Genomic DNA, 27804 nt, shown 5'->3' with positions numbered 1-27804 from the left:
TGCACAGACAAAATCACTTTTTTTTATTTTCTGCATGTGTTGACCACCCAAGTATGCATGTTGCCCCCTTATATTTATATTTACAACCCCCTCACCAGTGTGGAAACACTGGAGCAAGGAGCACAAGGGCCGTCATGCGAGGCGTCGCTGTACATGCTGTACAAAAATAAGGACATGTGTACACAGCCTCAGACTAAAAAACCAACAGCTTGTTCTGTCCTAGACTTGCACATCGTTGATGCTGAGAGTGGAGAACCAACTGGCTGGCAGCTGGCATTGTTGCATTGAACGAGGACTCGCACAGTCACACAGTCACACTCTCACTCGCACTCACAGGCTCTCCAAATGACACAGTCAGTCTGGCAACACACTCTTCCCATGTGGACTCTGAATGAGATGGGTCATGATGGATACACCAACAGAATTAACGAAATCATCAAATATGCAGTAAGGCAACTAGTATGGATAATAGGCTTCCTGTGAAAAACTGTCTACATTACACAAATAATGTATATGGGTTTACATTTTCACACCAACTGACACCTGTTCACTGTCTGTCATTGAACTGGACAAGTGTAACTTACTATTTTTGAGCTAAGATTTCTTGGAAAATGACAATCATAATTATAAAACGATAAACACTGGAATCCCTTTTCGTCCCATCTTAGGGCCCCCCTCAAATTTCTGATAAATGAATGAACAGGTATTTCATCTCCAAATGTTCCAACACCAATAATAATATGCCACATCAAAAGAAAACAGATCTTTCTTGTTGATAGTTATTCATGAAACAGTTAATGACATATTAGAAGGATACAACAGGTAAAGCCAAATGCTGTGAAATAATAAACATAATACATACTAATGAGGACAAAACAAATGGGCTATTCTTGGAGCCTATCTGACAGAGAAGCTTAGAGAACCTGAGCAAATACATCACATCATGGCAGTGATGAAATACAATCTGGTGTCTAGCTAGACCTCTCCACCTCAATCACCAAGGCTTCTCACATCCTGATGATATGTTTTGTTTATCACAGACATTATACAGGGAATACAAGTAAAGGGCTGTGACAAGACAATCTCAAGATTTGTCAGAAATAGGCACAGTAATAATTGCATTAAATCTTGTAAGTTATGTGACCTACAACTGAAAGGATTCAAGCAAAAATATTTGGGGTGCTTCCTAACTTGTTTGTGTGCAGCTGACAAGTCTGATATTCGAATGCACATTTCAAACTTTCAAAACAGCGACCTCATTACTCTACACAGCAAGTGACATTACACAGAAGAAAAATTGACAAGTATGCTAATTTTGTTTTTGCATTGCTATGTAGACTTAAGATACAGAAACATACAGCTACAGTAATATGGGTCTCAGAAGGTAAGAAAAGACTGAAATCATGTAGTGCCTGATTCATCATCTTGTTGTCATTAAAATATACATAACTAGAAACTGCACCCTGTTATACAAAGTCAGGTGGCAGTAAGCTTTTAACACGAAGATTGAGATCTGAAAACATTAGCTCTGGTCCCGAGGCAAATGCTTAAAACAACCTGTGAATGATTAACCTGCCACCCAAATGCCTTTAGTGTGATATGCATAATGGCACACACAAACATACCTCTCTGAACAAGTGTTATGTACATCCATATCACAGTTTACAAAGGGCACATAACATTCTTAGATTGGCAGCTAAGACCAATGATCTCTCTCAATCTAAAGCATTTTGTCTTTTTAGTAATCTTATCAAGCTGTATCGATTTACTGACACCCTGCAATAGGGGTGAGGCAACCCAACTACAGATGTAAAAGGCATCATCCACACTAGTGCTGTTACACCATAATGATTTAACAATACTCTTATCCCAGTACTAACATAAGGAATAATTTATCTGGCTGAACTACCTTTGGCGCTTGGTGATTTGGTGAAGGTAGGAAATAGACCAAAACATAACCTTAACACCATATGACAAATTTCACGGTGAGCTCCATATACAACATAGTTTTGATTCACTGATTTATTACATATGAGGGAATACTGATAAGTGTGAAACTTTCTTAGTCCTTCATGCAACATCTGTAACAGAACTGCCCTTTGATTATTAAAACTCTCATACCACATGTCTGATACATTCATAAAACAACATAGAAATGTATGTTTTACCTGCAAAATCATAACTGAGCATAATTGAGTCGCCATGCTTGGGATGAATGTATGACACAGGTGAAGTGACATCATGACTCGTGTACATCATCGGCTGCTTCAGTCACCGTCACACACAGAAAAGGGATGACAGCAGTGGAATCTAATGTAGTGGCGTAACCACAATAACATTGCACAAAAACAGTGAAGAAATGATGTGCTGAATAATAGCACCATATCTCATCAGACCATGAAGAATGCTGTGTGTCATCGGTGCTGCTCTCATTCACACAAGACAGGGCACAGTAGTGTTACTTTGTGTAACAAACTTCTCATTCGCTCTCACTCGGTTCATTGTAGTATGTGCTAAACGTATCTAAATGACTATGCTAACTGGGTCAAACTGTCTGCCTGCCTGCCTGCCTGCCCACGGCTGATCGAAAGTTATCTACTTCCAATACAGCATTAACTACACATGTAATCATACATTCATTGCCATATAGGAATGAGTGAAAAACATCCTACTGAACAACTGTCGACAATTCAACATGCTGAGGAGCTGGAAAGGGCCCACTACAAGGTGGCTACGGTTGGCATACATGAAACAGTAAATCAATAAGGAAAGAAACATACACTCAGTGTACAGCACAAAAAAAAAATCATCTAACTGTTTCCTGTTAGAACTTTTCTCCTTCCTATAAATCATGTCAGATGAAAACATATCTGAGCCTATTTTAGTATAGCACACCAACCTGTACTGATACAGAACTGAGCCAATATATGAAGTTAGATCTGATATAACTCGCAGCACTTACATGAAATATAGCACTTTCTAAGAACTCATTACATTATGACAGATTAATAAGCTTCATATATTAGACACAATCTTCTGTAACAGGTTCCAAAGATAACACTGTTGTTGGGTTAGAAGTTCATATGAATAAGAAAATAATGACAATTTTGATTATAGCACTTTCCATTTTGGTCAATGATGAAAAGAGAACCTAGCAGCATGATACAGGACAATGGTGTGAAGTATTTCCCCCAAAGTTACCAAGCTTTGTTACCCCATCAGGCACTACGAGCAAACCAACCCAGCAAGCAAACAGACAGTCAGACAGTCAGACAGGCAGCCAGCCAGCCAGTCAGCCAATGAGGCAGTGGATAAGTATAATGGATGTTCCAGTGTTGAGGGTATGAGATCAACTCGTTCACTGCCACTGTCATGTGGTGCACATGGTCCTCCATTGCTCTCAAGAGTAACTTCAATGTCCAGCATTTTTAGTCTGTCCATTCTCGATGCTTGGCAAGCGAGAGGTAACAAAATGGCAGATCCACATCACATTGCTCTCTCCGCACTAACATTAGTTCAAGTCTCGGTCTTCAAGGTACCGATATTCGAAAGTAAAACCTTCCTTTTTCCTTTGGCCCCACTTCTCATAATCAAAGTAGATATATGTGCCCTGCAACAGAAATTAATTGCACAAATAGAAACCATGTGTCTTTCAGTAAGCATGTGGTAAACAGATCAACAAATGATAAATCTTTTGGCATATTCAAATTGATTTTTCAAACCATGCCATTCTCTTAACCTTCCAAGCCATCTAGATTTACTGTATTCACAGCATATCTCTATAACCAAGCCACAATAATGTTTAAAATAGTTGTGCTGTTGTGTTGTATCAACATTTGTACTATTATTTCAAATCATGACAAACAAACAACAGTATAATTGAAGCAACATCAGTATGATTAGCACTGTATATCCTATCACACCTTATACTACATTAGCCTGTATTGTGTGATAAAGATTTTGAACTCTTAACTGCTACAGTGCTACAGTCAGCTTCAATATGAAGCCTATTTTAAGACGTGACTCACTCACTCACTCACTCACTGCACTGTCACAATACTTGCCTGTTCATAGTCTTCTGTAATAGTTTTTGGTTCTTCATGTCTTTGGAACCACATCATGTATTTTGTATGGAACCTCCAAGATTGCTTTTTCAATGCTTTTGCTGCCAGGTATTGAGCCTTAGTACCCTGCAAATGTCAAAGCTTGCAAATCACTGTACACCAACAGAAAACACAAATACATTGAATTCAAACATTATCAAAATTTAGATAAGAAACTGCTTATTTATGTGTTACACTTCAAGTCATGAACTATGCTTGATTGATGTTTAATGCTCAATAAGCAATAAACCAGCTTTAAACAAAGTATCTGTATTAAATCAAGTCCGAACCAGACAATCCAGTCAATACAGCTCTAATCATCACATGGTCCTCTGAAAACAGAACTCTGTTGGTACAGACTCTAGGTGAGTGAAAAGTCAGAATTTTATTAATCTTAGGATAAAAGTTGTTTAACAAACGATCATAGTTTGAAATCGCTATTATTGGTTTGTATTACAAGGGGGTAAGCGCAGTAGTTAGAACAGTAGGAACAAATGCACATGCAGTACGTGATGAGCGTTAACTCACACCAACACCACTTGTTCTTGGTGTTTCATTTAATGTGCATTCCCCCCTTGTAATACAAACCAATATGACGATTTGAAATGATGATCGTTTGTTAAACATCTTTTGTCTTTAGTTGAATACAATTCTGAGATTGAAATGTTCAGTTGGCAAGGTAAAATTGTGAGGATTTGCAATCTTAATTTTACTTTATTTGATTTACTTTTTTGATAGTGAAATTCATCGGTACGTTTTCACTGCAAACAGACTATAAGTGACTGTCGTACAATATACAACTGGCATTAACTAATCATGGCACAAGACATACACAGTGCAAGAAAAGTACTGAAAACAAAATATACTTACCTCCATGTAGTAAAAGATAAAGAATAGGGTTTCTGTTGACAATCTTTGGAAGAATTCTACGGAGTCAGCATGGGGAGGGGGGAACTTGGGGATAGTACGAAGGTGTAGGACATGGATTCCTTGGCAAGTAGTGCCTGAAAGAAACACCATCACTGACTGAGGTACGAGATACTAGTCCAGACAAAGTTTTTCAAGACTTGTCACGCTAATATTTCCAACTAAACAAATTCAATAATGTTTTGGGGCAATAAACACATTTTGAGCTTTTGTTTTAATCTGGTTTTAATATTCCGTTTATGTAAGTCAAGAATTATAAATCCGGCCTAAGGAAATGTTGCACAGATGAATAGTCTTCTTCATAAGTGTGAAAAATATGAAGAAATTACAGTATGTTCATTTTATTTTAACATTTTTCTTATGGTCTGACATAGAAAAGGTGAGGTGAGGTGAAATTGGGTGTAACGTCGTGGCTTGAGAATATTTCGCTCATATGACGACGTGCATGCGTGTGTATGTGTATGTGCGGCTGCTTGTACTAGCCCAGACTGAAGCTGGTTTTATAGTGCTAGCCCACCGAGATGCCATGCCGCAGTGAAGCATGAATACCCCCCTCAGACACATTATACTGACTCCGAGCCGACCAGTCCTTGTTGTACCCATTAATGCCGAGCTCCAGGCAGGGACCAACAAGTACCATATTTTAACGTGTTTTGGTATGACGCGGTCGGGGATTGAACCCGCGACCTTCCGCTCTCTGGGCGGACGCTCTAACCACTACACCACAGAGGCGGTCCACATAGAAAAGAAAGTTCCAATATGATGTAGATTTACAGTTAACATACCTTAATCTTTCAGAGTCTGAAGGATGAGGCAAATGATGAAAAGCAGCTTCTAACATAGAGAGCTGATAGTAATGTTCTTTGCTTAGAGGCATGGGTCCAAGAGGTGCTACACCTAACAATGGATTTAAGTGGATGGTAGTGGTCTGCGGTGCCTGTTGCTGTTGTTGGACCGATGGCTGTTGTGCTGTGGATGTTGGCACCGACTGTGACTGCTGACTGGGTATGGTCTGATCAGGTGATGGGGCGATGGGCTGTGAGGGAGGGGCTTGTACTGTGGAGCTGAGAAACACACCTGAAAAACAAATTTTCCATTTTAGATCAATGATCTGAATTGTAAGATTCTGGTCAAACCCAGAACCTACCTCTTGCTGAAAAAAAATAAATCATTTAAAATCATATTCAATGTAACTGTTTCATTTAACAGAATTTCCAGAGAAAGAATGGGTGAATTTTTAGCTTTTAGCAATATTCCAGCAATATCACGGCAGGGACACCAGAAATAGGCTTCACACATTGTACCCCTGTGGGGATAGTACCCTGATCTTCTCCAGAGAAAGAAACAATTGGTACTAAAAAATGGCACTGTAGTTGCCCCACACATGTAGTCCACTGTCCAAATATCAACAGCGGATGTCACTTAAGAAGTTCGCACTGTTACTCAGATACTTTCTGCATAATTTCAAAGCTCTATAAACAAACCGACCCGTGAAGATCCGGGTTAGAATTGATCTTCACTAACCCATGCTTGTTGAAAGAGCCGAATGACGGGATCGGATGGTCAGGCTTTCTGACTTGGTTGACACATGCCATCGTATCCCAATTGCATAGATTGATATTCATGCTGTTGATCCATGGATTATCTGGTCCAGATCCAATTATTTACAGACTGACGCCATATAGCTGGAATATTGCTGAGTGTTGCGTAAAACAAAACTCACTCACTCGAACAAATTTGTGTATCACCACTGGTGGGAACAAGTATGTGAACAAAGTTTTCTTGGTCCAGCATCAGAAAAGATGTTTACGATGGACAACAGACTAGCTCACTTGACTTTCAGTCTGGTGTTAAAGAATTTGAATAGAAATACACTTGCTCTGAAATGAAATTGAATTTAGTTTTAGTGCCATGTGCTTGTGAAGTGGTTGAAAAATACCTTTGCTATCTGTTGTGACATGAGATGTTGGTATCTGACTCTCTAAACCTGCTTCAACAATTGCTTGCTGTGCCATTGATTTTAACGAAGACATCAATTCAGGACTCTGAAATATAAGAGATAATTTCTGTCAGCAAAACTGATGGATATATGCCACACTAGTGGTCATGCTACTACCACTAGTACCATACTATCTGCAGTAACATAGATCATAACAAGTGTAGAAGTGAGCACAGCTCACATACCCCTGCTTCCCACTTTGGGACATGGACATGACTGATATTGATATATATAATGTGACAAGGATCAGCAGCTCACAAGACTTTCTCCTTGACTCTACTAAATTTATATACATGTTAGATAATAGTTTTGCCATGTACTGATTACAGTAATAATTTATGGAAACATTATCTTTTTTGTGTTTTCCGTGGAAACCTGACATACAATTGAACTTGTTGCACACAATGAAGTGGACGTAGATGAAGATTGTTATTTTTTAGCACATGGCATATCTGTGGGTCATCATTAACTTGTGTATTAAGTTTGGTGAACCTAGCATGTATAGTTTCGATGATATGATGTGGCCAGGTAACCATCAAACACATTTTGCACCAAGTCATGTTTCCATGGAAACAACAACAAAACAAATTCTGAAAAAAAATTAAAATTGCAAAAGGCACATCAATGGGTAATGATTAACATGTGTGTGAAGTTTGGTGAACCTAGCATGTAACTTTAAGAGATATGCTCCGGACAAAACCATCTAGCACATTTGGCACCAAGTCGTGTTTCCATTGAAACAGCAAAAAAAAAAAAATTCTGAAAAAAAATTAAAATAGCAAAAGGCACATCAATGCCCCCCATTACTTCGTAGCGGGGATATAATTACAAATTCAGCTTATGTTGATATGCTTGTCAGGTGGTAACATACCAACCTACATATAGGAGGTAAGTGTAGTATGTGAATAAAGTCTTGCATAGATCTTACATTGATACTAGTTATTGCCTGATCCTCGAAAAGGTAATACTTTCAAGCAAGGTGTATCATGGAAATATTCTTCTGTGGCATCTCCAAAGCATAATTACTGAAACTTGAAACTTGAATAATTTAACTTGCCTGTAATGATGGTCCAACAACCGTAAGGGGACCATTCATTGTCAATGGAGCATCACTCTTAATTTGTGACTGTGACAAGATTAATGTCGTTGATGATGCTGTAGAGTTGGTGGAACCTATGGGTGAAGGTGCTGCAGCGCCACTCATTAACGGTGATGGCGCTGATGGTACAGACGGATTTCCCGATGAGTTTAACACAGAGACAGAGTTGACACTGGTTGATACTGAGTTAGGGGTACCATTTGTTGTTGCACTGCTTGCCGCTGCCACATGGTCTAGAGAGTTGCCTGTGGGCTTAGCATCTACAATACAACAGCATGCCATATCCTCAAAACAGAATACATAATATATCAGTCAACATTCAAATTATAAAGGAACTGACATGTCAAATTAAATCTGTCTTACCTATTAGCTGTAAACTGATTGATGGACAACAACATCTAAAACAATTTGCAGATTGTTTTTTCATAAGTTGTGCATTTTCATTAACAGAACAGTGTGAGAATCATCCACCAAATAAAGTGCTTCACAGAACAGAAGCCAAGGCAGGCCAATTACCACAACAGTCACTGGACAACTGTCAAATAGCATGGACCATTGCAGAGAAACTGCTGATAACAAGAATTCCTTAATGCAAGTTGTCTCTGGCAATTTCTACACTATTTTGGCCTGAAACTGTATCTTTTCAAAAGGGACTACACAAACAAAGTGTATTTTCACAACAACCATCAGTCTTATTTCCCAACCAGCAAAATAGCAAGAAAGAAAACCAAAGATCTAAAGCCATTCCTAGATATTTGTACCCTTAATACAGCAAGATGTAAGCAAAAGGACATGAGCATAAGCCAGCAGTATAATAGAGAGAACAGGCCATGTGACAGCTGCCAGTGTGTTGGATGTCCCGACCATCAGGCAGGGTGGTCACACAGACAGACAGATGGACAGACAAGACTGATGGACGGGCAGATGGCTTACCCTGGAGGAAGCTACTGTGAGCAGAGGCATTTCGCTGCCCCCACACAGAAGGGATGGAATGGGAGAGCCGTGGAATGGGAGTACCTACAAGATACAAGTGCTAGTGTTAATGGAGTCAGTCAGTGTGGAGTTGTTGTACTTGTACTGCTCTCCCTCCCAGTGGGCCCTTCAGTGTCAACACAACTGAAACAACTAGGTGGCTGGCAGGCAGGCAGGCAGGCAGGCAGACAGGCAGGCAGTCAGCACGTAGGTTACACAGAATGTTAGCAGGTATTGGTTTAAGTAGTAGTAGCAGAGTCAGGGAGATTCACAACTGCTGTAGTCTTAATAATTCAAGCTTGTTACTGCTGAAAGAAAGGTCAGTGACATGCAATGCCATAACATACCTAGTCAACTAGCTACCAGTCCTGGGCCTAGATTTTCGAAGCTCTCTTAGCCCGAAGATAGTCGAAAGTTAATGTTAAGGTATGGCACTTACAACTATCTTAGCGCTAAGAGAGCTTCGAAAATCTTAGCCCAGATGCTATATTAGTAAAGTATGTAAACAGAGGTAGAACTTTACTGCCTGCCTTGTAATTCCAGACAAGTTTCAAAGGATTAAAGTGACAATTCTTTGTGTAACAATGTGCCTGAATCTCTCAAAATACACTTCAATATCAGAAACAATTGTAAATTTGGTTTTAGATATTTCTTTTCCTTTCTGAATTAAGCCAGAATAATCTTGTACATCAAAGCAATATTCTTATTCTCTCTCAAGATGGTTGGCTTAAGGTGCCTAAATTTATGCAATAAAACTTTCAGTTTTCATTAATAAGATCATCCTTTGAATAATCAACTGGAACAACAAGAATTATTTCCCATCACCAAGTTACTTGAGCAGTAGTAGAGGGTTTCCAACATGCATACTGACAGACTGCTCAGACAACAGTGTTAAGCTGCCACCATCAGTTACATCTCACAGAGATATGGGAAACAATAAACAGAACATTTCAATCTTCTTCAAAAAGAAGAATCAGCAATCTCAGACTGAGAACTACAGATTTGACAAGTGTGTTTCAAATCCTTGCTCAACAAAATCAATGAAAGCAGCTCATATATGCTGACAAATGATAAACGAAAAGAATGTGTTTACCTCAAACAGGAAGTTAAACATTTCTTTCATAATTTTTTTCAAATACCTTTTGTTAAAAGCAAGGATTTGAACACAAAATCAAACCTGTGTTAAGCTGAACTATATGAGAACATGTACCAATACTGTGCTGAAACTAGCTGAAAGTTCTTACCCGGTGCACTGTTCTGACTGCTGGCAGCAGCTGCGTATGCTGTGAGAGGAGGGGTTGGAGTCGTAGGATGGTGATTGCTAGAACTACTGTCAGAATTTTGAGAATGGGGGTTGCTGAAAGACAAATATAACATGCTGACAGACAATAAATGTAAAAAGACATACATCATACAGAATAAGTTTGTATTACTGAGAGGAGACAAAAAAGAAGACCCCTGACTTAAAATGAGTAATTAGGATATAAGACATCAGTGACTGAAAACATAAACAAAGACCCCTCCCACTGAGCTAAAATGACAAGTCAGCCAACTCACCTTGCCTGTCCACTTAAAAGATATCACATGAAAACCAGGTAATTTTGTGGTGTCAACTTACAAGAAAACTTCAGCTGAGATGATGCACTGAAACCCATGCTCAAAGACAAAACTAAAAACCAGAAATCAGATCAATTAAATCTAGAATTTAAAAACACTTCATTTATTTCTGATATGCCACAGGAGGAAACCAAGATTACTTTGTCTACTTGATGTTGGTAGGTTCTCTCCCAAATATACACAGGGGAGATAACTTGTCAATGAACGGTGAATATAACAATCCTTAAAGATCACATATATTCTAGGGGGGTACAAATACATAAATCACTAATTGGCATTGTTGTAAATGAAACCCCGTCACTAAAACTACTCATTTCGATCTTTAATTAACTTAAATCGACCTTTTTGACAATAGTGCTCAATCCTCCCCCGCGAACGCAATTTCAACCAATCAGAGCGGCACGTCTCTGTGATGTCATATGAGGAACAGATATGATGCAGAATTCATGTACATTTCAGGGGGTAAATTATCTTGTTTACAGGTTTGTATAAACCTGAAATCGTGACAACTGTTGTGAAAAATGAAAGCTATATGTTCTCACAATCTACTGACATTTAATTTTGTCTCCTGCTTTGCCTAGTTTCCGAGTTACAACTTGTTTTCATAGACGATTCTGTCAAAATCGATTGGTGTCATTAGGCCTTAGTGATAGCGAAAACGGTGATCAGCCTCGCTCATCACGGTTACGGTTGATTTCTTCAACTTAAACAGTGCAACATTAAGAAGGGTGGATGCCCATCAGATGCAGTTATTTGAAAATATCCCCAGTAGTTCTTGTCTGATTGTAATAAAGTATCAAAGCAGTGGGGGCTTTTTCAGGTTTTCTAATGCCTGGGTGGTATAATGACTGATCCAAATTGATCCCATTTCTGTGTTTTTTTACCTCAAGATTTAATCATGTCATGTAAAAATATGACGTCTATTACGTATGATATTAAAAATTGACATTTGATTTATTTGAATCCGTAAACTAAACAACCCTACTTTGCCATTGCTAGAAGAATCTGAAAATGTACTTAGGTAAATAGGTACACACAGTTTTAGCACACAGCAAATGCTTTATGTATTTCTTACGCAACAATGAAGTTATGTTCGTATTCTCAAAACAGTGTCGGCCCATAAGTTTTCACATGCAATTAAAACTGCATGCAATACAGCAATTAATACTCACTTCTTGTAACCCGTGTTAGGTGGTATAAACCTACACATGTTATTTGTCATCATTCACTTGATGGTCAGTTAATGAATTTATAACAGGTATAATTAGTGGTAACACCACTTACATTACCCGACAAAGGTTCCCATTTGGCATTTCTTGTATCTGGAGTAAATACTCAACATTATAAACATTGATCAAAGGATTAACCGATAACACGCTGATTGATTAATTATTGTTATCTTGCACAGCGGATTTGTCAAAAGGTAGTGTTTATGTATGTAGATTTACTAATCTATACTGAATACACTCTGTTGTGTCTGTGTACGCGTTAAAAACAACGTCCTTCTTTCAAAGGATTAACCGCCAATACATTGATTGATTGCTCATTATTGGCTAGCTAAATTACCTTTTTTTAAACAATAGTGGACATTATGCAATTAATTGCCAGGTGTGCTTTCTTGCGTGACCAATGAGACTATACACCAATAAGAAATACCTGAAACGATATATCACTTTTTCGTATATTAGACAAAGCGCTTGGAACAGCTGCAGATGAATGGCATATCACTCGTTTTTGTGGATATTGATGGATACATTCCTTGAACAAGGTAATAGCCTGACATTGTTCCTATAACTTTAATCTGTTTTAATTTTAATATTTCCATTTTGTTTTCATTCATTTGTCGTAGCATTCAACAGAATCATTGTTTTCGCCGTGAAGTGTAATGAGACAGACAACATACACTAGGGCCTGTGTGCGAATAATGATTCACATTGGCAAACTATGAAATGTCTAGATATTACTGTTATAAATTCACTATCAAAAAGTATCAGCAGATCGTCTGCTTTCTATTTAGTTTCAAAATGTATACAAGTATGATAATAAACTAATTAGGATTATAAGACCAAATATAAAGACGTACATTGAGTAGTATCTACATACTGGTGAGTTGACGTTAACCACGTGAATGAAGCAAGAAATTTATGGCTCAGTATTGTCACTTCGACAATACCATCTCGCTTCCGTGGAAGAAATCTTTATGTTACAAGTTGTGTCATGCAAAATCCTTTTGGTCATGAATCAAATACATATTTTTGATTTTCTAACTTGATGAAAACAAACCATAATCTCATTATTTCTAACAGACTTTAGCGCGTGACTTTACAATTTTCAAAAATGGCGGCGCCCTGTCGCGAACATCCGCCACTCTGAGGATAAATGCTATAATTACGTTTGTTTTCACCGACTTACAAAATCAAAACTACTTTCTACTGGTAGTAAAATATGTATTTGATTGATGGCCAATAGGATTTTGCATGACATAGCTTATAACATAACAATTTCTCTTGTGGAAGTGAGGTGGGTGTCAATATAATACTACTTACAGTATTATTGTTACTTCGACCACAACCTCGCTTCCGAGGAAGAAATCGTTATGTTACAAGTTGTGTCATGGAAAATCTTTATGGTCATCAATCATATACATATTTTACTACAATTAGTAAGTAGTTTTGATTCTTTAACTTCCGTGAAGCGATCTGAACACAAGTAAGATATCGTTTTAGGCTTCCACAATGCTCGCTTCGCACTCACAAACATAACCCATTTAGCACGAACTGCGGGCTCCAGTGGAAATCTGTGCATGGTGACACCATCACCAAACCCCTAAGAGCAATTGACAACAACGCAACGATTCGGCATGTCTTCGTTGATGTCGAGAAATCATCAAAATGACGAGCTTGCTACACACTTTATATACAACTAACTAAAAATCCTTCCTCATATGACGTCACTGCAGTGCTCTGGCGACAGAGTTACGTAACCTGTCTGTGGTTTCGTTGACAAGCGAGAGTGAAGCAGGCGACTTTTCGACAACTTTTAATCGCTCAGTATTAATTAACCACAAGTTTTTTAAGAATGAATTTGGTGTTCCGCATTAGACTAACCACAAATCTTTCATATGTAATAGTTAAAAAAGTACCAAAAAACAAAGTTTATTTGTTCTTTAAGGCTGAAGTTTTCATCACTCACCTTTGAGTTGTCTGTTTTGAAGGCGTGGTCTGTTTGTTACTCATTGTTATTGTTGGTGTCAACGACTGATTGCTTCTGAGCTTCTGAAAACACAATGTTTACATTTCACATTCAGGAAATCTTAAATGTCTAAAATAACCATATACCCGCTGTTCTTTCTTTATCATTCCCATTAATATATTCCCTACAGTACACATTCGCACCCTAAGGATGGCATGCACTTAGCATAAGTTAATCATCCTACATATTATTTTTTGTGCTTCTCATTGCCCGACCGACCCTTCTAATTTTATTGCCGACACCCCACATTCTTTTTCATTCCAACACCGCCGACTTGAACCTAAAATGTACCGCCACGTCATAAAATGTTTATCTATCTAAAATGTTTAACGTGATAAATTGTAATAAGAATTACAGTAAATGAGAGAAACACACACAAAAAATGATTCCCTAAATGGTAAACAAATGGTTAGGCTATTCCCTTGAGGACAACCTTAACCTTTAACATGATTGTTCAATTCCCAGAGCTAAAAGGAAATTCCACATATGTATCCCTGTGATGTCCAAGCACTGTATGGATTCAAAATAAGAGTGGCAACATCCAAACTGTCAAAACCTTACATGAGACTGCTCATTACGGTAAAAAATAAAGTGTTAGGCTTAAGATTTAAAGGTTGACAGTTCAGACCCCTACCTCATCTGGCTGTGATTTATGCCTCTTCCTCTCAACTTCTTCAGATTTGTCCTGAAAAAGACACACCTACATTTAATAAGTACCTGGTTTATACCAGGAAAATGACGCAAGAAAAGATCAACTGTTTGTTTGTCATTACTAAGCTGTCATTGATTCATACCTCTGATTGCGCACTCCCTGTGGAATGGTTAACACTTGGACTAGGTGAAGGAGAACTTGAGTTTGTTGATGTCGGTGTGCTCATTGCCATTGTCATCAGTTTCTCTGCATCCTCGTTTTCAGGGGGCTGATGATGCTTGTAGTGCACCTAAAGACAACATCACTTGTCAAAATGCAAATTCTACAAGAAATTCTGGTTTCTGATATGCATCAACATTTAAGAGTGGCCAACTATGGTCTGTTAACTAGTTTTCAATGCAAAAGAAATTCAAAATACATCATAGACACAGGAACACTTTATAAAATGTTCATGTGCCAAGTGTGATACTACATCCAGTTCCTTGACATCTCACTTTGACCATTCACAAAATGTCTCTTCAACTCTCTTGTATACCAGGATACTTTTGGACATACTTCCACACAGTCTGGCCATAGTGTAAGACACACCCTTTCAGGTCAGGCTGGGAAAGCATTCTTGTAAGAGTGTTTTGTGGAACAAGCCCATACTCAGTGAAAATGTTCAAAGGGTACAGATGAAACTGCAGGGATCCAGCTCAGGATATAATCAATTGTTTGCAAATGTGTAAAACAACTCAATTAATCTATTTCATGTATTCACTTGTTAAATGATTAAATCATTATTCAGAAGTTGGTTAAATGAATTCCCTAACTGAGATGATACACCTGGCTGTCAGCAATCCCTGTTCAGCTTCTAAACCAAACAACCCGAGAAAGATCCGGGTTAGAATTGATCTTCAGCAATCCATGCTTGTCGTAAAAGGCGACTAACAGGATCAGGTGATCAGGCTCGCTGACTTGGTTGACACATATCATTGTATCCCAATTGCATAGATTGATACTCATGCTGTTGATCACTGGATTGCCTTGTCTAGACTCAATTATTTACAGACCGTCGCCATATAGCTAGAACATTGCCGAGTGCGGCGTTGAACACCAAACAACCAATCATCTAAACAAAACAGGTCTTTAGCCTGCTAATCACTTATGCATTGCCCCAAATCTCAAGCCTGTTGGGCGAGATGGACTAATGCAAATCAACCTTTAATTAATTTGTTCTTGGTAGGACAAATCTGTGGTTGATGAGCAGTATTGAGATAAATGACTGAACAAACCGAAAACTCACATTTAAAAGGAAAATATACTAGCTACATAAAGAAACCGTGCACACAGAAAATTCCTTCAGAATTAGAATACAACACAGAAAAGACGAAATGATAGAGACACTTTATAAGCTGAAGTATCGGACCACAACATAATGTCACAAGAACATGAACAAAATCCGTAACGATGACGTCAGAAGTTCAAAATCGAGTAGGTGGTCACATGACGAAAAGTTACAAAGTCAATAACGGGTATAACCACCCTGTGCGTGAAGCACAGCAGTGCATCGCGGACGCACAGAGGCTACCAAATGAGCATTGAAGGCCTGCGGAATGGTTTTGGGATGTGGTCACTGCCGTCTGGAACCTGTGTCTGAGATGAGTCACCCGAATCCATCTGTCCTGTCTTGGCGTCGTTACGTCGGGGACGCCCAGAACGTGGATGGTCGGTTACGTCATTACTGTTTCGATAACGCCTGATCAATGCAGATATCGTGTTACAATGGCATTGGAAATGTGCTGCCACCTGTTGTTGGCTCATTCTTGCTCGAACCATTCCAATAGCTCTTGACGTTGAGCAGATGTTAATCTTGCCATGACATGCATGTGACTTCTCATGGGAATTTGTGAACGTTTGAATGACCAAAGATCAAGCTTTTGACAGTGACTGCAATTTCTGAGTTTCACATGTTTTGTGCGGATGCATGGGCTGCACATGCAGTAACACATTGCAAGTCCATAGGCCACCATCAATGATCACATCGCCTGGCACGTTCATGAGCGTTTGATTGTCTCCAACACTTGCTATGTTCACACTTGTATTTATGTATAAAGACGCTGTGTGCCTATATTTATATTTCTGTATGCACAGTTTCTTTATGTGGCCAGTATACTTCATTATCACATTGATTTAAGAATGATTAACAAAATAAGGCATGCTGTGGGCAGGTTTCCAGCTTGAGCCTCTCAACAAAGACTTTACCATTCTCACCTATTTCCTCCAGATCTAGGTCATCATAGACAAACATATTTTCTTCAAAGTCCGGTTCTTGGTTGGACTCAACATAATACTCAACATCATCTTTGATCTTCTTAATCTGAAATGAGTAGGCATTTACCTTTCATGTTAGTCTTAAAAAAGTAATTACAATGCATATTTCATTAGAAATATGTTGGTTGACGTAGAGAGAGTACTTTTAGTGATGCTGAAACACCACAGATCTCTAACCTGGTCGGGTGTGATGGCATCATTATCCACCATCCTCATCACCATCTCCAGTTTCTGGATGTGGACTTTGTGTCGGTCTTGCCAGTTCTTCAACTCATCCAGTTTTTCATGCTGCAGGCAAAATTTAACATTCATTAAGGTATCAACAAAATATTAACTTACACATAAATGTAAAAGTGTGTGAGAACAGACAAATTCCAGGATAATTCTACATTTAAGTCTCTTATATTGTTACTACTGATTTCCAATTCACATTAACAAAATTGTTATTCATTTCAGTAACCATGGTAATAAAGCTACACACTCAAAAGGCATGGGTAAATATACCCCCTCTCATGTTGTCACTGCAAATTTTAAATTTGGAACAAGATAAATACTATCAGCTTGGACTTACCTCTGTTTTCTTTCTCTTGGATGTGCATGTTAATGTCTCCAGTTCACTTTCAAACTGATCAAGCTGGACATTGAGATTATCAATCATGTGCTGAAAACACGAAACAGTTCTCTAAAAGCATTAGTACATGACGTTCTTAAAACTCTCTATCCCTGGACATCCTGTGGTTGACAAACTCACCTAGAAACCTACCTATACTCTTGAGTATTCAAAGTCCATGACCCTAAGCAGTGTATGAAATAAGGCCCGTCCGACCGCCCATGGTGGGCTAGATTTCTGACGGATGGTCTAAATTTACAGCTAGCCAGCCCGACAGTCTGGTGCAAATTTTAAGATGTTCCATACATCTCAGTGAATTCTTGGTGTCTGGTCTGGTTAAATCAATTTTGGGCTGGTAACATTTTGGAGTTACCAGCCCTGATGTCTGGCTGTTTTTTTGGCTTATTTCATACACTGCCCTAAGTATAAGGCATCCTTTATACATATGACCCAGCCATAAGTCATTAATTAAGATAACCAAATCATTTTCAAACCTGACACCTCCAAAAACCTTGTATCATCCCTTCAAAAGTTTCAGGTGTTAACTCCCTAGCCGACATTGAGTATTTCAAGTTTGTTATCTCATCAGCAAGACCAGTTTTTGCATTTTCATCGGATCTTTAATCATCATGTCGACAGATGTTTACCACAAATTCTATATATTCATGGACCAAGTTCGTATTTTCCTGATTGTTCTCTTGAAGTGACACTGTAGATTTTGAAAGGGTGTATTAAATAGAGAATACTACACTAGGTCTCATTATATACGAATTATACGAAATGAGTGCTTTCGCTCGGTCAGATAACATAGGAAGGTCACAAGTTTCGTATAATTCGTATGTAATGAGACCTAGTGTAGTATTTTATTTATTACCCACGTCTTACATGCATTTAATTGACAAAAAAACATATTTTTGTTATTTTTTTGTTTCAAACTGAAACCGGTTTCATAAAGAGGTTGCGGAAGAGTTTTGTACTGTAGTACAATATTTGCATGACTTCACACTGTAATGACGTCACTGCCTTGGTAACTGACGTCACGATGCATGTCAGTTGTCATCGCTTCATACAGCTTCCTACAGTAAACTACTCCGTAGCACCCCGTTTCTTGGTTTGCAGTTGCTTCATTCGGCTAGCATCACTGGTGGAAACATTGCATTTATATTTTTTGACGGATATAATGTCTCAGTTCGACTCACAATTAAACAGCGACACAGCAACGTTCGCAATGTTTACATTCCCACAAGGCATTTAAGTTGTAGAATGAATGAATTCACGTGTTTGTTATGAATGAAAAAATAGTTACGTCAGAATGTGACCTAATTGAGAGGTCATCGGTTATCGAATCAAATAGTTAGAATCTCAGGTCAAGTCGTTACGACACAGGTCAACGTGATACGTCACGTGTGACGTACGAGATAAGTACTACCCATACGTTGACCATGTGGGTAATAATAGAAAAATATGTGCATTATGCACTAGATAGAGAATACAAGATATGTGAAAGTACGAACCGATAACCAGTTTGTGATTTCTCCTTTCTCTTTTGTCTGCGGGTCTAGCTTTGCAGCTGCCCCAAGACCCTCCTTCGAGTAAGCTTTCGTCTTTGTTTCTCGCTCCACTACTTTGAACCTTTCCATTTGCTGTGAACAAGAACATCATGCATATTATTACCATTGCAAAGAAACCGATTTATTGATAGTGCATAGCATTAAATATGTAGTTTGCAACTAAACTGAATCATTGAGATCATATTTCTATCAAGTAATTCTTGGTAACTTTTTGTCGTACTTCATACAAATGATTCAAGAGGAAGCCTATTTCAGGCACTACTTCGGTATATTATTGTACTTGTACACACAGTTGAAAAGTGAGTGAAAGATTGAGTGAGTATGGTTTTAAGCCGCTTTTAGCAATATTCAAGAAATATCATGGCGGGGGCAGGGGACACAAGAAATGGGCTTCACACATTGTACCCATGTAGGGAATGGAACCCCACAGTTCACAAGAAAAAGTACAATGTCATTTATTTACGTCTCATAGTATGTTTCACATAGTTCAAGATGAGGTACAATGTCAGGTACTTCTTGTGCACATCACAGCTTGTACGTTAGTTCAAGAGAAGTATAATGTCAGTTACTTACTGTTTCTATAAGTTTCCTGTGGTCCAAAAGAGTGGACTTGTCTTTGATGTCGCTGTTGGCAACCCATGATTTGATCTGATCACGCAATCGCTGTAAGAAGACAATTGTTTCCATCTTTATTCAGAACTAAACTGTGTTGCAAATAGCAGATACGATCTGTGAAATGTAACTTTACACTACAAAGTGTCACAGAATTACAGAATGTATCACCAAGAATTCATATTTCCATGGCTTGAAACTCCAATTTTAGCATGTTCAGCTACTTTTCCAAAGACAGAGTCCACAAGAACTCTCTCCAAGGGAGGTTAGCATTACCTATCAAGTGTTTTACATAGACTGTAACTTGCAGTAAATTTCCGTTTCTGTATTAATATTATGTATGGTTGGTACACATAACATTAAGGCAGCAAAGCTGTGTATGACTGAAAACAAAAAATGAAAATAGTTTTCAATACACAACCTGTAACTTCTTGATTTCTCTTTTCAGATCAGTTTCATATTTCTCCTTTTGGTTGCTATTAGTTGCTTGCTGTACCTATTAAAGAGAAAACAACTTTACAAACTCAAAACCAACAACAGTCCATATCCCATATCAGCTTAACCCCATTCCAGGTTTGAGCTGTTTTCATGTATTCTAAATATTCTGTTCAGGAGTCAAACATGTACTTAAACAATGTTAAATCTGACTAAAAAACAGCAAAATCTAAGTCAAGTGTCTTTCTTGTCATGCTATGTAATCACTTCAGAAAAGGACCACATTAAGGTATCCCCTCTCCAAGGATTAGAAAGTAACATAACTGCACTAGTGATGACTTTGTAAACCCTGGAAAAAAACAATGACATTTTTGCTCAATAGCACACTGTACACAGCATGTGAGAAAAATATCCAACTCAGTACCTTATGATCACTAGAGCATTAAAATTACTTATTATATCAGAAGTTAATCCACACTCATTTACTGGATTATGGGGGATCCAAGGATAGGCAGTCTGGAATATCATTTTTGAGGAGTTGAACATATCTGCACAAAGGTTTATTCAAAATGTCATAAATTATCATAAATGACTACAGTAAATAAAGAAAGCTAACATCCCAGTGTTCTTCCTTAACATAACAACATGAATTGCATGGATAGATCTAGTATCAGTGGGTCAGTTTTGCCCATTAGACAAACCATATGACTGCAGATAAGCCGAGAGTCCTAGTTTGACCCTTAAAATCAGTATAAAATCGCATGTTCCATAATAAGCCCAACCATCAGCCTTCATTCATCTTCTCATTGTTACCAGTCTTCGGAAATAGAGTGTTAACATATCCATATTGAATTACGCAAGCAACTCCTGTTGTTACACATCAAGTAATAAAACATGTTCTGTGCATATATGGACTTACGTTTGTAATATAGCTTAATAATTTTACTCAAAATTCCATTCAATAATCTTTATATTAATTGCCCTGATATTGTGTGTCCCTCCGTACACAGGCAAACTGTAGCGCAAATAGGGCTGCGCAACAAAGAGAAAATGACCAGTCTTCCTATATGCGAGAGGAACGAGCAAATGTTGACAACATACTTGCCTTGCTTCAGTTCGAAAAATATTTTAAGTATCAAAATAAAATATTGCCACCAAAGGTAGACACCCAATTCCTCACAGGGTTGTGCTCTCAGATTTCCAACCTCATATTTAATAATTACTCATGTAAAATAATTTTACCATTGAACTATAGGAGATTATTTTTTTTATCTGCCATTGTTATTGTTAGAATTTTAGTAACATGTATTGTACAAAACACACTTCTGGCGTAGTGGGTGAATGAAGCAAGGGAAGTAACTACGCAGGTATTCCATATGGTGGACATGTGATTCAACAAGTATATTTAGATTTAACTCCCCTGTTCCTTCACCCCGTTGAACTTGAAGCTGGCAGGGGTAATGGAGGAGAAGAATGATTTGATGTGCCACAAGTGGCGCTTAAAATGTTGAATTAAATATATTTTACATGAGTAATTATTAAATATGAGGTTGGAAATCTAAGAGCACAACCCTGTGAGGAAATGGGTGTCTACCTTTGATGGTGGCGATATTTTATTTTGACATTTACAATATTTTTCGAACCGAAACAAGGGAAGCACGTTGCCAACCTTTGTTCATTTTGCTTGCATATAGAAAGACTGGTCATTTTTCCCTCTGTTGTGCAGCCCTATTTGCTCTACAGTTTGCCTGTGCTCCATAGCTTACAACTTCAGTTTACCTTATTCAAAGCAACCACAACATTGCATCCACTCACGCCTCCAAACAAAGTGTAGTTGACAAAAAATGGATATGTATATATAATTTGTTTCGACATAAATCACATTTACTGTAGCTGGACGATCACATGTAAACAAACTGTTTTCATGATAGAAATAGCAAGATCGTGGCAAACCACAGCGATGACAGATGAAATTGTTCCATACATAAAATATATCCAACAATACACAAAAGTGCTGCTGTTATGGTTAAAGTGATATTTACATGTAATTGCAAATCTGACGTCATCACTGACAAAATTCATGTTCTCTTGTTCGTTTATATGAAGCGATACAATGTTGTTTTCTTACCACCAGAAAACTGAGTTTAACCCATATATATGCCAACCACTTTCTACAGACTGTTTTGGGTTTTTTGGGGTGGGGATGGAGGGTGGCCCACAATATTCAGCTTGTCTACAGTCATATACGGTACATGCACAATCAAAATGCTTAGAGCAGACAACTGAATGTAAACTGAACCACAAAAGAAACTTTGCACATTTGAAAATAATATGACGAAAAATGAGCAAGATAGGTTGAAACCCAAATGGTCATAAACACATAGCCCAAACGCAACCTATGCTCACGTGAAAGGTTGAACCGGCAATATGCACGTGTCTTGTTGAAATTGCGAAATATTGGAAATCATGCGACCCCACTAAAGGCGGAACTGCACATGCCACATGGGTATAAATACTGCACAGCACCGATGTTAGACATTCACATTGGGAAAAAAACACCTTTGAAATGGCAAGACTGACAGCAGAACAACGCGAGCGAGCAATCGGAATGATTCAGATGGGGGCAACGCATACCCACGTTGCAATGAACCTTTGGTTGTTCCTGTGTTGCCATTGGTAACTTGTTGCAACAATACAGGCAGACTGGACGGACATTGGTGACCAGAAGAATTTGGGCAGCGGGTATCAGGGCTTATAGACCATTCACTGGACAGATGTTGACCGCTGAACATCACTGCAGGAGACTACAATGGACGAATACGGTACGACGTTGGCAACATCGGGATTGGCAATGCGTGATTTTTACGGGTGAAAGCAGGTTCTGTTTGTTTACTGTTGATGGCAGACGTGTTTACCGTCGCAGAGGTGAACGTACAGCCGCTTGCTGCGTACAACAAGTCGTTCCGTACGGTGGAGGTGGACTCATGGTGTGGGGTGGCATTTGTGGTGACCAGACAACGCCACTAGTCGTCATTAATGGAAATCTCAATGATCATTGTTACAGGGATGACATCCTTCGTCCTGTGGTACTACCCTACTTTCAGCAACAGCCCCGGGTGTTCTGTACCAGCACAACAATGTCAGGCCGCCTCACACAGCTCGTATTGTTGTGAACTTCCTTGTCGCAAACCGTCGACGTCTTACCGTGGCCGGCATGCTCTCCGGACCTAAATCCCATAGAGCACCTCTTGGACATCTTGGACAGGCATGTTAGGCTCCAACAACACCCTCCCACCAACAGACAAGAGTTGGTACAAGCTCTACAGGCAGAATGGAACCGCTTGCCACGTAACCTCAGACGTTTGACGTCTTCGGTCCGACGTTGAGTTCTTGCATGTGTGGCTGCACGGGTGGCCATACACGGTATTAAAGTGACACATTTTGTGACTGGAACCACTATCTGGGTTTGAATGAATTGTACTGGACATCTGGATAACCGAAATTTTAACCCCTCCTGGCTTTGGATGTCTGTAGTGCAATATGTGATCGCAGAACGCCAATTTTCTGTTCTTCAATGCTTTCTGGCATTGTTGATATATTAAATATACTTTACCTCAATCTTCTATTGTTTTCAGTTTTGGAATTAGAATGTTTTCAATCTGGTGCAAAGTTTCTTTTGCCGGTCAGTTTAGTTTACCGAGTAGGATATATAAAACAATTACACTTTGGATCTCTGAACAGCATGTCAATTGATAAATCTGTTGCTGTACACAGAATTGCTATTTTTGACACATACAATGTTGGGTCTGGGTTTATATATCATGTATATTTTATGTTCATTAAAACGATTCACTAAAGTAAATATGCAAACATGTTCGTGATATAAATAAAGTATACCTTTTTCCATATGTCTTCAAAAACTTCAACACCTTCACTAACTTTCTTAAGGCATCTGTCAATTTCACCTGAGAAAAAAAGGAGAAACATTGTGTGAAGTCCAGTAACAAATAGCAAAATTGTCATTTCTTAAAGTCTTGACATTTAGGCCATCCATACATTTTTATGCATTTCCCATCTCCATTCTCAACCAGCAGCTAGCAAAAAGACATAATTAGAAAAATATGTTTTCAACTAATAGTGCCACTTATTTCATGAAAGTTACAAATTTAGATCACTTTCTAGTTGTCTTCAAATGAACTTATGTGGATCAAGGTGCTCTACAACAAAAATATTTATTTTCTTAAACATGTATATAGATCAAGCTGATAACCATAGTAAGAGTATTTTTATCACATCAAAGAAAACATTTCCGACTGAGATAAGAAAACTTTTTATTATTTCTCACTGGAATGAAAACTAAGGGTGAGATTGGACACACAGGAAAATATATGGACAGCCTGATAACAAATCTGTTGATGGCAATGCAAGTGTGAAGTATGGTAAATGCATAAGTATCCTGAGTATTTTTTAATAAATATTATGTTGTACACAAAGTAATCTGGTTCCATAATGTAGTAACCATCCAAAAGCATTGCACAATCACAGCCTGTACAGTATGCTTATTCGTTGGTTTCACATTAATTTTTGACTCGCTGTGTGCATGAGTAAAGCGGGTAAAAATATCCACTGGTCAACTTCCGGTTTGGTCGTATTAGTACTATTACCGATAGTACATGCGCACAGCGAGTCGAAAATTAATGTGAAATCAACGAATGGTTTGAGGTGAGCTCTGAGGAGCCAAACTTAATCATACACGCAATATATAATGTTGCATCTTTGTCACATGAAATAAGTGATCACATTTGGATGTTGACAGACTGACTCCACAATGTCATCATTACATCCCTCTCACATGAACAACCTCCTCTGGGCCCTCATCACCAATACCTCAAAAATCACACGCGGATGTGATTTCACTATATCTTTGAAATATATTTGTCAATCTTGCATTAAGAAATACAACACAATGAGACAAAAACAGAATTTAGCAGTCGGTAAATATTGGTAAGTGGGTAAAAATTGTTTAATGCTGCATCAGCAATTTTGCAGCGAGGACACTATTGGTACATCATGCCGCTGATGCCAGTTAGAGCATATTAATCATAACTGACAATGGTAAATACCACTATCCTGATGTTTATAAGCCTCGGGGATTTCTAAATCTAACTGATGCTTCAATGCTGTAAGAATAGCAATTTAACAAATTTGCAACCAAAATAAATATACTATGATGACATACATGAGGAGTTCAGATGTGGGAGGGGGCTCAATGAAAGCTAACCAAGAAGATTTAATATAATCTATGCAGTTAGCAGCTAGATAATAATTAAAATAAGAGAGTCATGAAAGCTTTTACTCGACCCTGGATCACATTCAACATGTTAAATATGCAAATTAAGGACCTAAATATGCCAATTAAGGACCACTCCCACAGACTGAAGGGTTATCATAGAATATCAGCTTCATATGTGATACAAAACATGCATACAAAACAGTACAAGAGTTCTTTAATGCACCTTATACATGTACTTGACACACGGGACTACAAAGGAGGTGTTTAAATTCTGATACATTTCACAAATATTTTTTTTGAATAAGTTTAAATAACTGAGTCATACTTTTGGTTTTCAGAAGATTGCGATGAAAATCTATGATTTAAAAGTGTCAATATGCTGAAAGATAATGGTTTATCATGTATATCCATGATATACAGTTGTGGACCAAACATTTCCAGATCAAAGATCAAATAAATTCTGCAACAGGCGAGTTTCTCCCATGAATTGTTTCCTTGACTAAACCAGATACATGCACAAGAAACTGGTCTACAGTTATTAATTACTATCTTGATGTACATGATCCTGATGTTGTGTTTATACTGTAATTTGTAATTGCAACAGAGTAATGATGGAAAAATAATCACTGTGTATGTTCCTTGAGTTGCTGTGAATACACACTTGAGAGCAGCACTGAGTTTGAGGCAGCAAGAGTTCTGTGTATAGAATTATGACAACTTAGTTTGGTGATCATGGTTTCTTCTCAACATGCTAAATGTTTTGTTCATCAAACATCCATGTACCCATTAATGCAAGAAATTCTATATAGTACTTCATTCTCCAACATGTTCTAGGAATATCAATTGGCACTTTTAATCAATATGTGAAATATATCCTATGGGATTGAATATTTAGCATTTGGGAAGTGTCCTAATAAATTATCTGTCTTGACTTTCATTTGTAATCATTCAGGTTAATTTCTACCAATAAACTTGTGAGACCAATGTCTGACATATACATGACATAAGCATGATAAGGAATCAGAGGAGACAGACAGTTGAACCTTGATGCCTAACTAAAACAGTAATGTTGGAAGAATAACATGCAAGCAGTTATGAAATGTAGAGTTCTTTCCATTGTCTTACCTATGTTAACACAATTACAACTCTACAGTGTTTAATCAAACAAAAGATGCTGAAACACTGAGTGTTAAATATGCTTGAATGCTTTGCAGGAATCTTTACTGCTATCTCTGATAAGATACTATCTAATCACTGGGTTCATTAATGCATGTATTCAACCTTTTAACTAAAACAAATTACAACACTACTGGTTTCATATGATATATGCAAAAATAAAACTTTTCTTTTGTGCTAAACATGTTAAATGTGCTCAGCTAAGTTTGGCTAAGTTCCTGTGGAATCAAATGGATTGTCAAAGTGACATGCACCTGATCTGGTTGTGCTAATGAAAAACATCAGATTTAAGAATACCATTGCCACTGTCGATACAGAAATTCTTATGACTTAATATGACCATGTGGAAGAAAAGGACCACAATTACCTATTTCAGCATCAGATTGAGTGGTTGACAATACTTTTACTTCGCTATATTAAATACCTTCAATATCCAAATTGAGGTGAAGTTTAGTTAGTGCTATTCCTGATTAGATATATTCGCGTCTGAGTACGCTGTATACGGCATATGCACATAACATTTGAAGGTTTCAGACAGGAAATGTTTTGTTTTCGCTGGTGCATCTTCTAAAGATTCAACATGTTTCCATATGTGCATCACTTAGTTATGATCTCGCTGAAACAAATGTATCTACTCTCTAATTTCAAGTGAATCGAGTGTGCAGATAAATTACAGCGATGTTATTTCAGCAGCTGATTAGAATTTTGCAACCACAAATCTTCTTTCATTATAACGAAACCAGAGTGTGCCAAGTGCTTGCTGTTTTAAGATATCTCCTCACCTTGAAGCTTTCGCCTGTCAGCCATAGCTACGAATACCAGTAGAACAGTAATGTGGGCATGCTACGACTGCTGCAAAATATCCCAAATTGACATGAAAGACAGACAAAAAGTGGGAAATCCTCTGTCAAAAGACTACTAAGATAAACCAATATGGCTGCTATTCACTCGCAGGCAAATCACATATACAAAAGTGCTTGCGCGACTTCGGATGAGAAGTAGGTCCGTGTGATATTTTCGTTTTTGGGTATTAACAATGAAATGATACAAATTGAATATTTTTTTTGTCATTTATACGGACATTTTAATTGCAGTTAAAATTACAACTACTCAAGGCCGATTTTTAGGCGAAAATAACGAATATGATCCACGATATTTTCTTGCACCGGAATG

The 27804-nt window shown here is 38.0% G+C and overlaps 1 protein-coding gene across 1 annotated transcript; it reads right to left on the bottom strand.

The window, feature by feature from the left end:
• LOC124262124 (CCR4-NOT transcription complex subunit 3-like) lies at positions 1-27769 on the bottom strand. Its single transcript, XM_046696572.1, is given in 21 exon segments — positions 1-3610; positions 4065-4190; positions 4974-5054; positions 5056-5107; positions 5816-6107; positions 6970-7075; positions 8087-8388; positions 9062-9145; positions 10345-10457; positions 13910-13992; positions 14604-14669; positions 14764-14889; positions 16183-16205; positions 16875-16980; positions 17112-17222; positions 17506-17595; positions 19059-19187; positions 19689-19778; positions 20149-20223; positions 24060-24127; positions 27414-27769. Coding segments are annotated over 21 exon segments (2247 nt in total). The 5' UTR covers positions 27439-27769; the 3' UTR covers positions 1-3511.
• Between the last annotated feature and the right edge of the window lie 35 nt (positions 27770-27804).

Source organism: Haliotis rubra, unplaced genomic scaffold (genome assembly GCF_003918875.1).
Source record: "Haliotis rubra isolate DU_JTF1 unplaced genomic scaffold, ASM391887v1 Scf821, whole genome shotgun sequence".
In the NCBI taxonomy this organism is placed as follows: domain Eukaryota; kingdom Metazoa; phylum Mollusca; class Gastropoda; order Lepetellida; family Haliotidae; genus Haliotis; species Haliotis rubra.
This window is presented reverse-complemented; position numbering and strand designations above follow the sequence as displayed.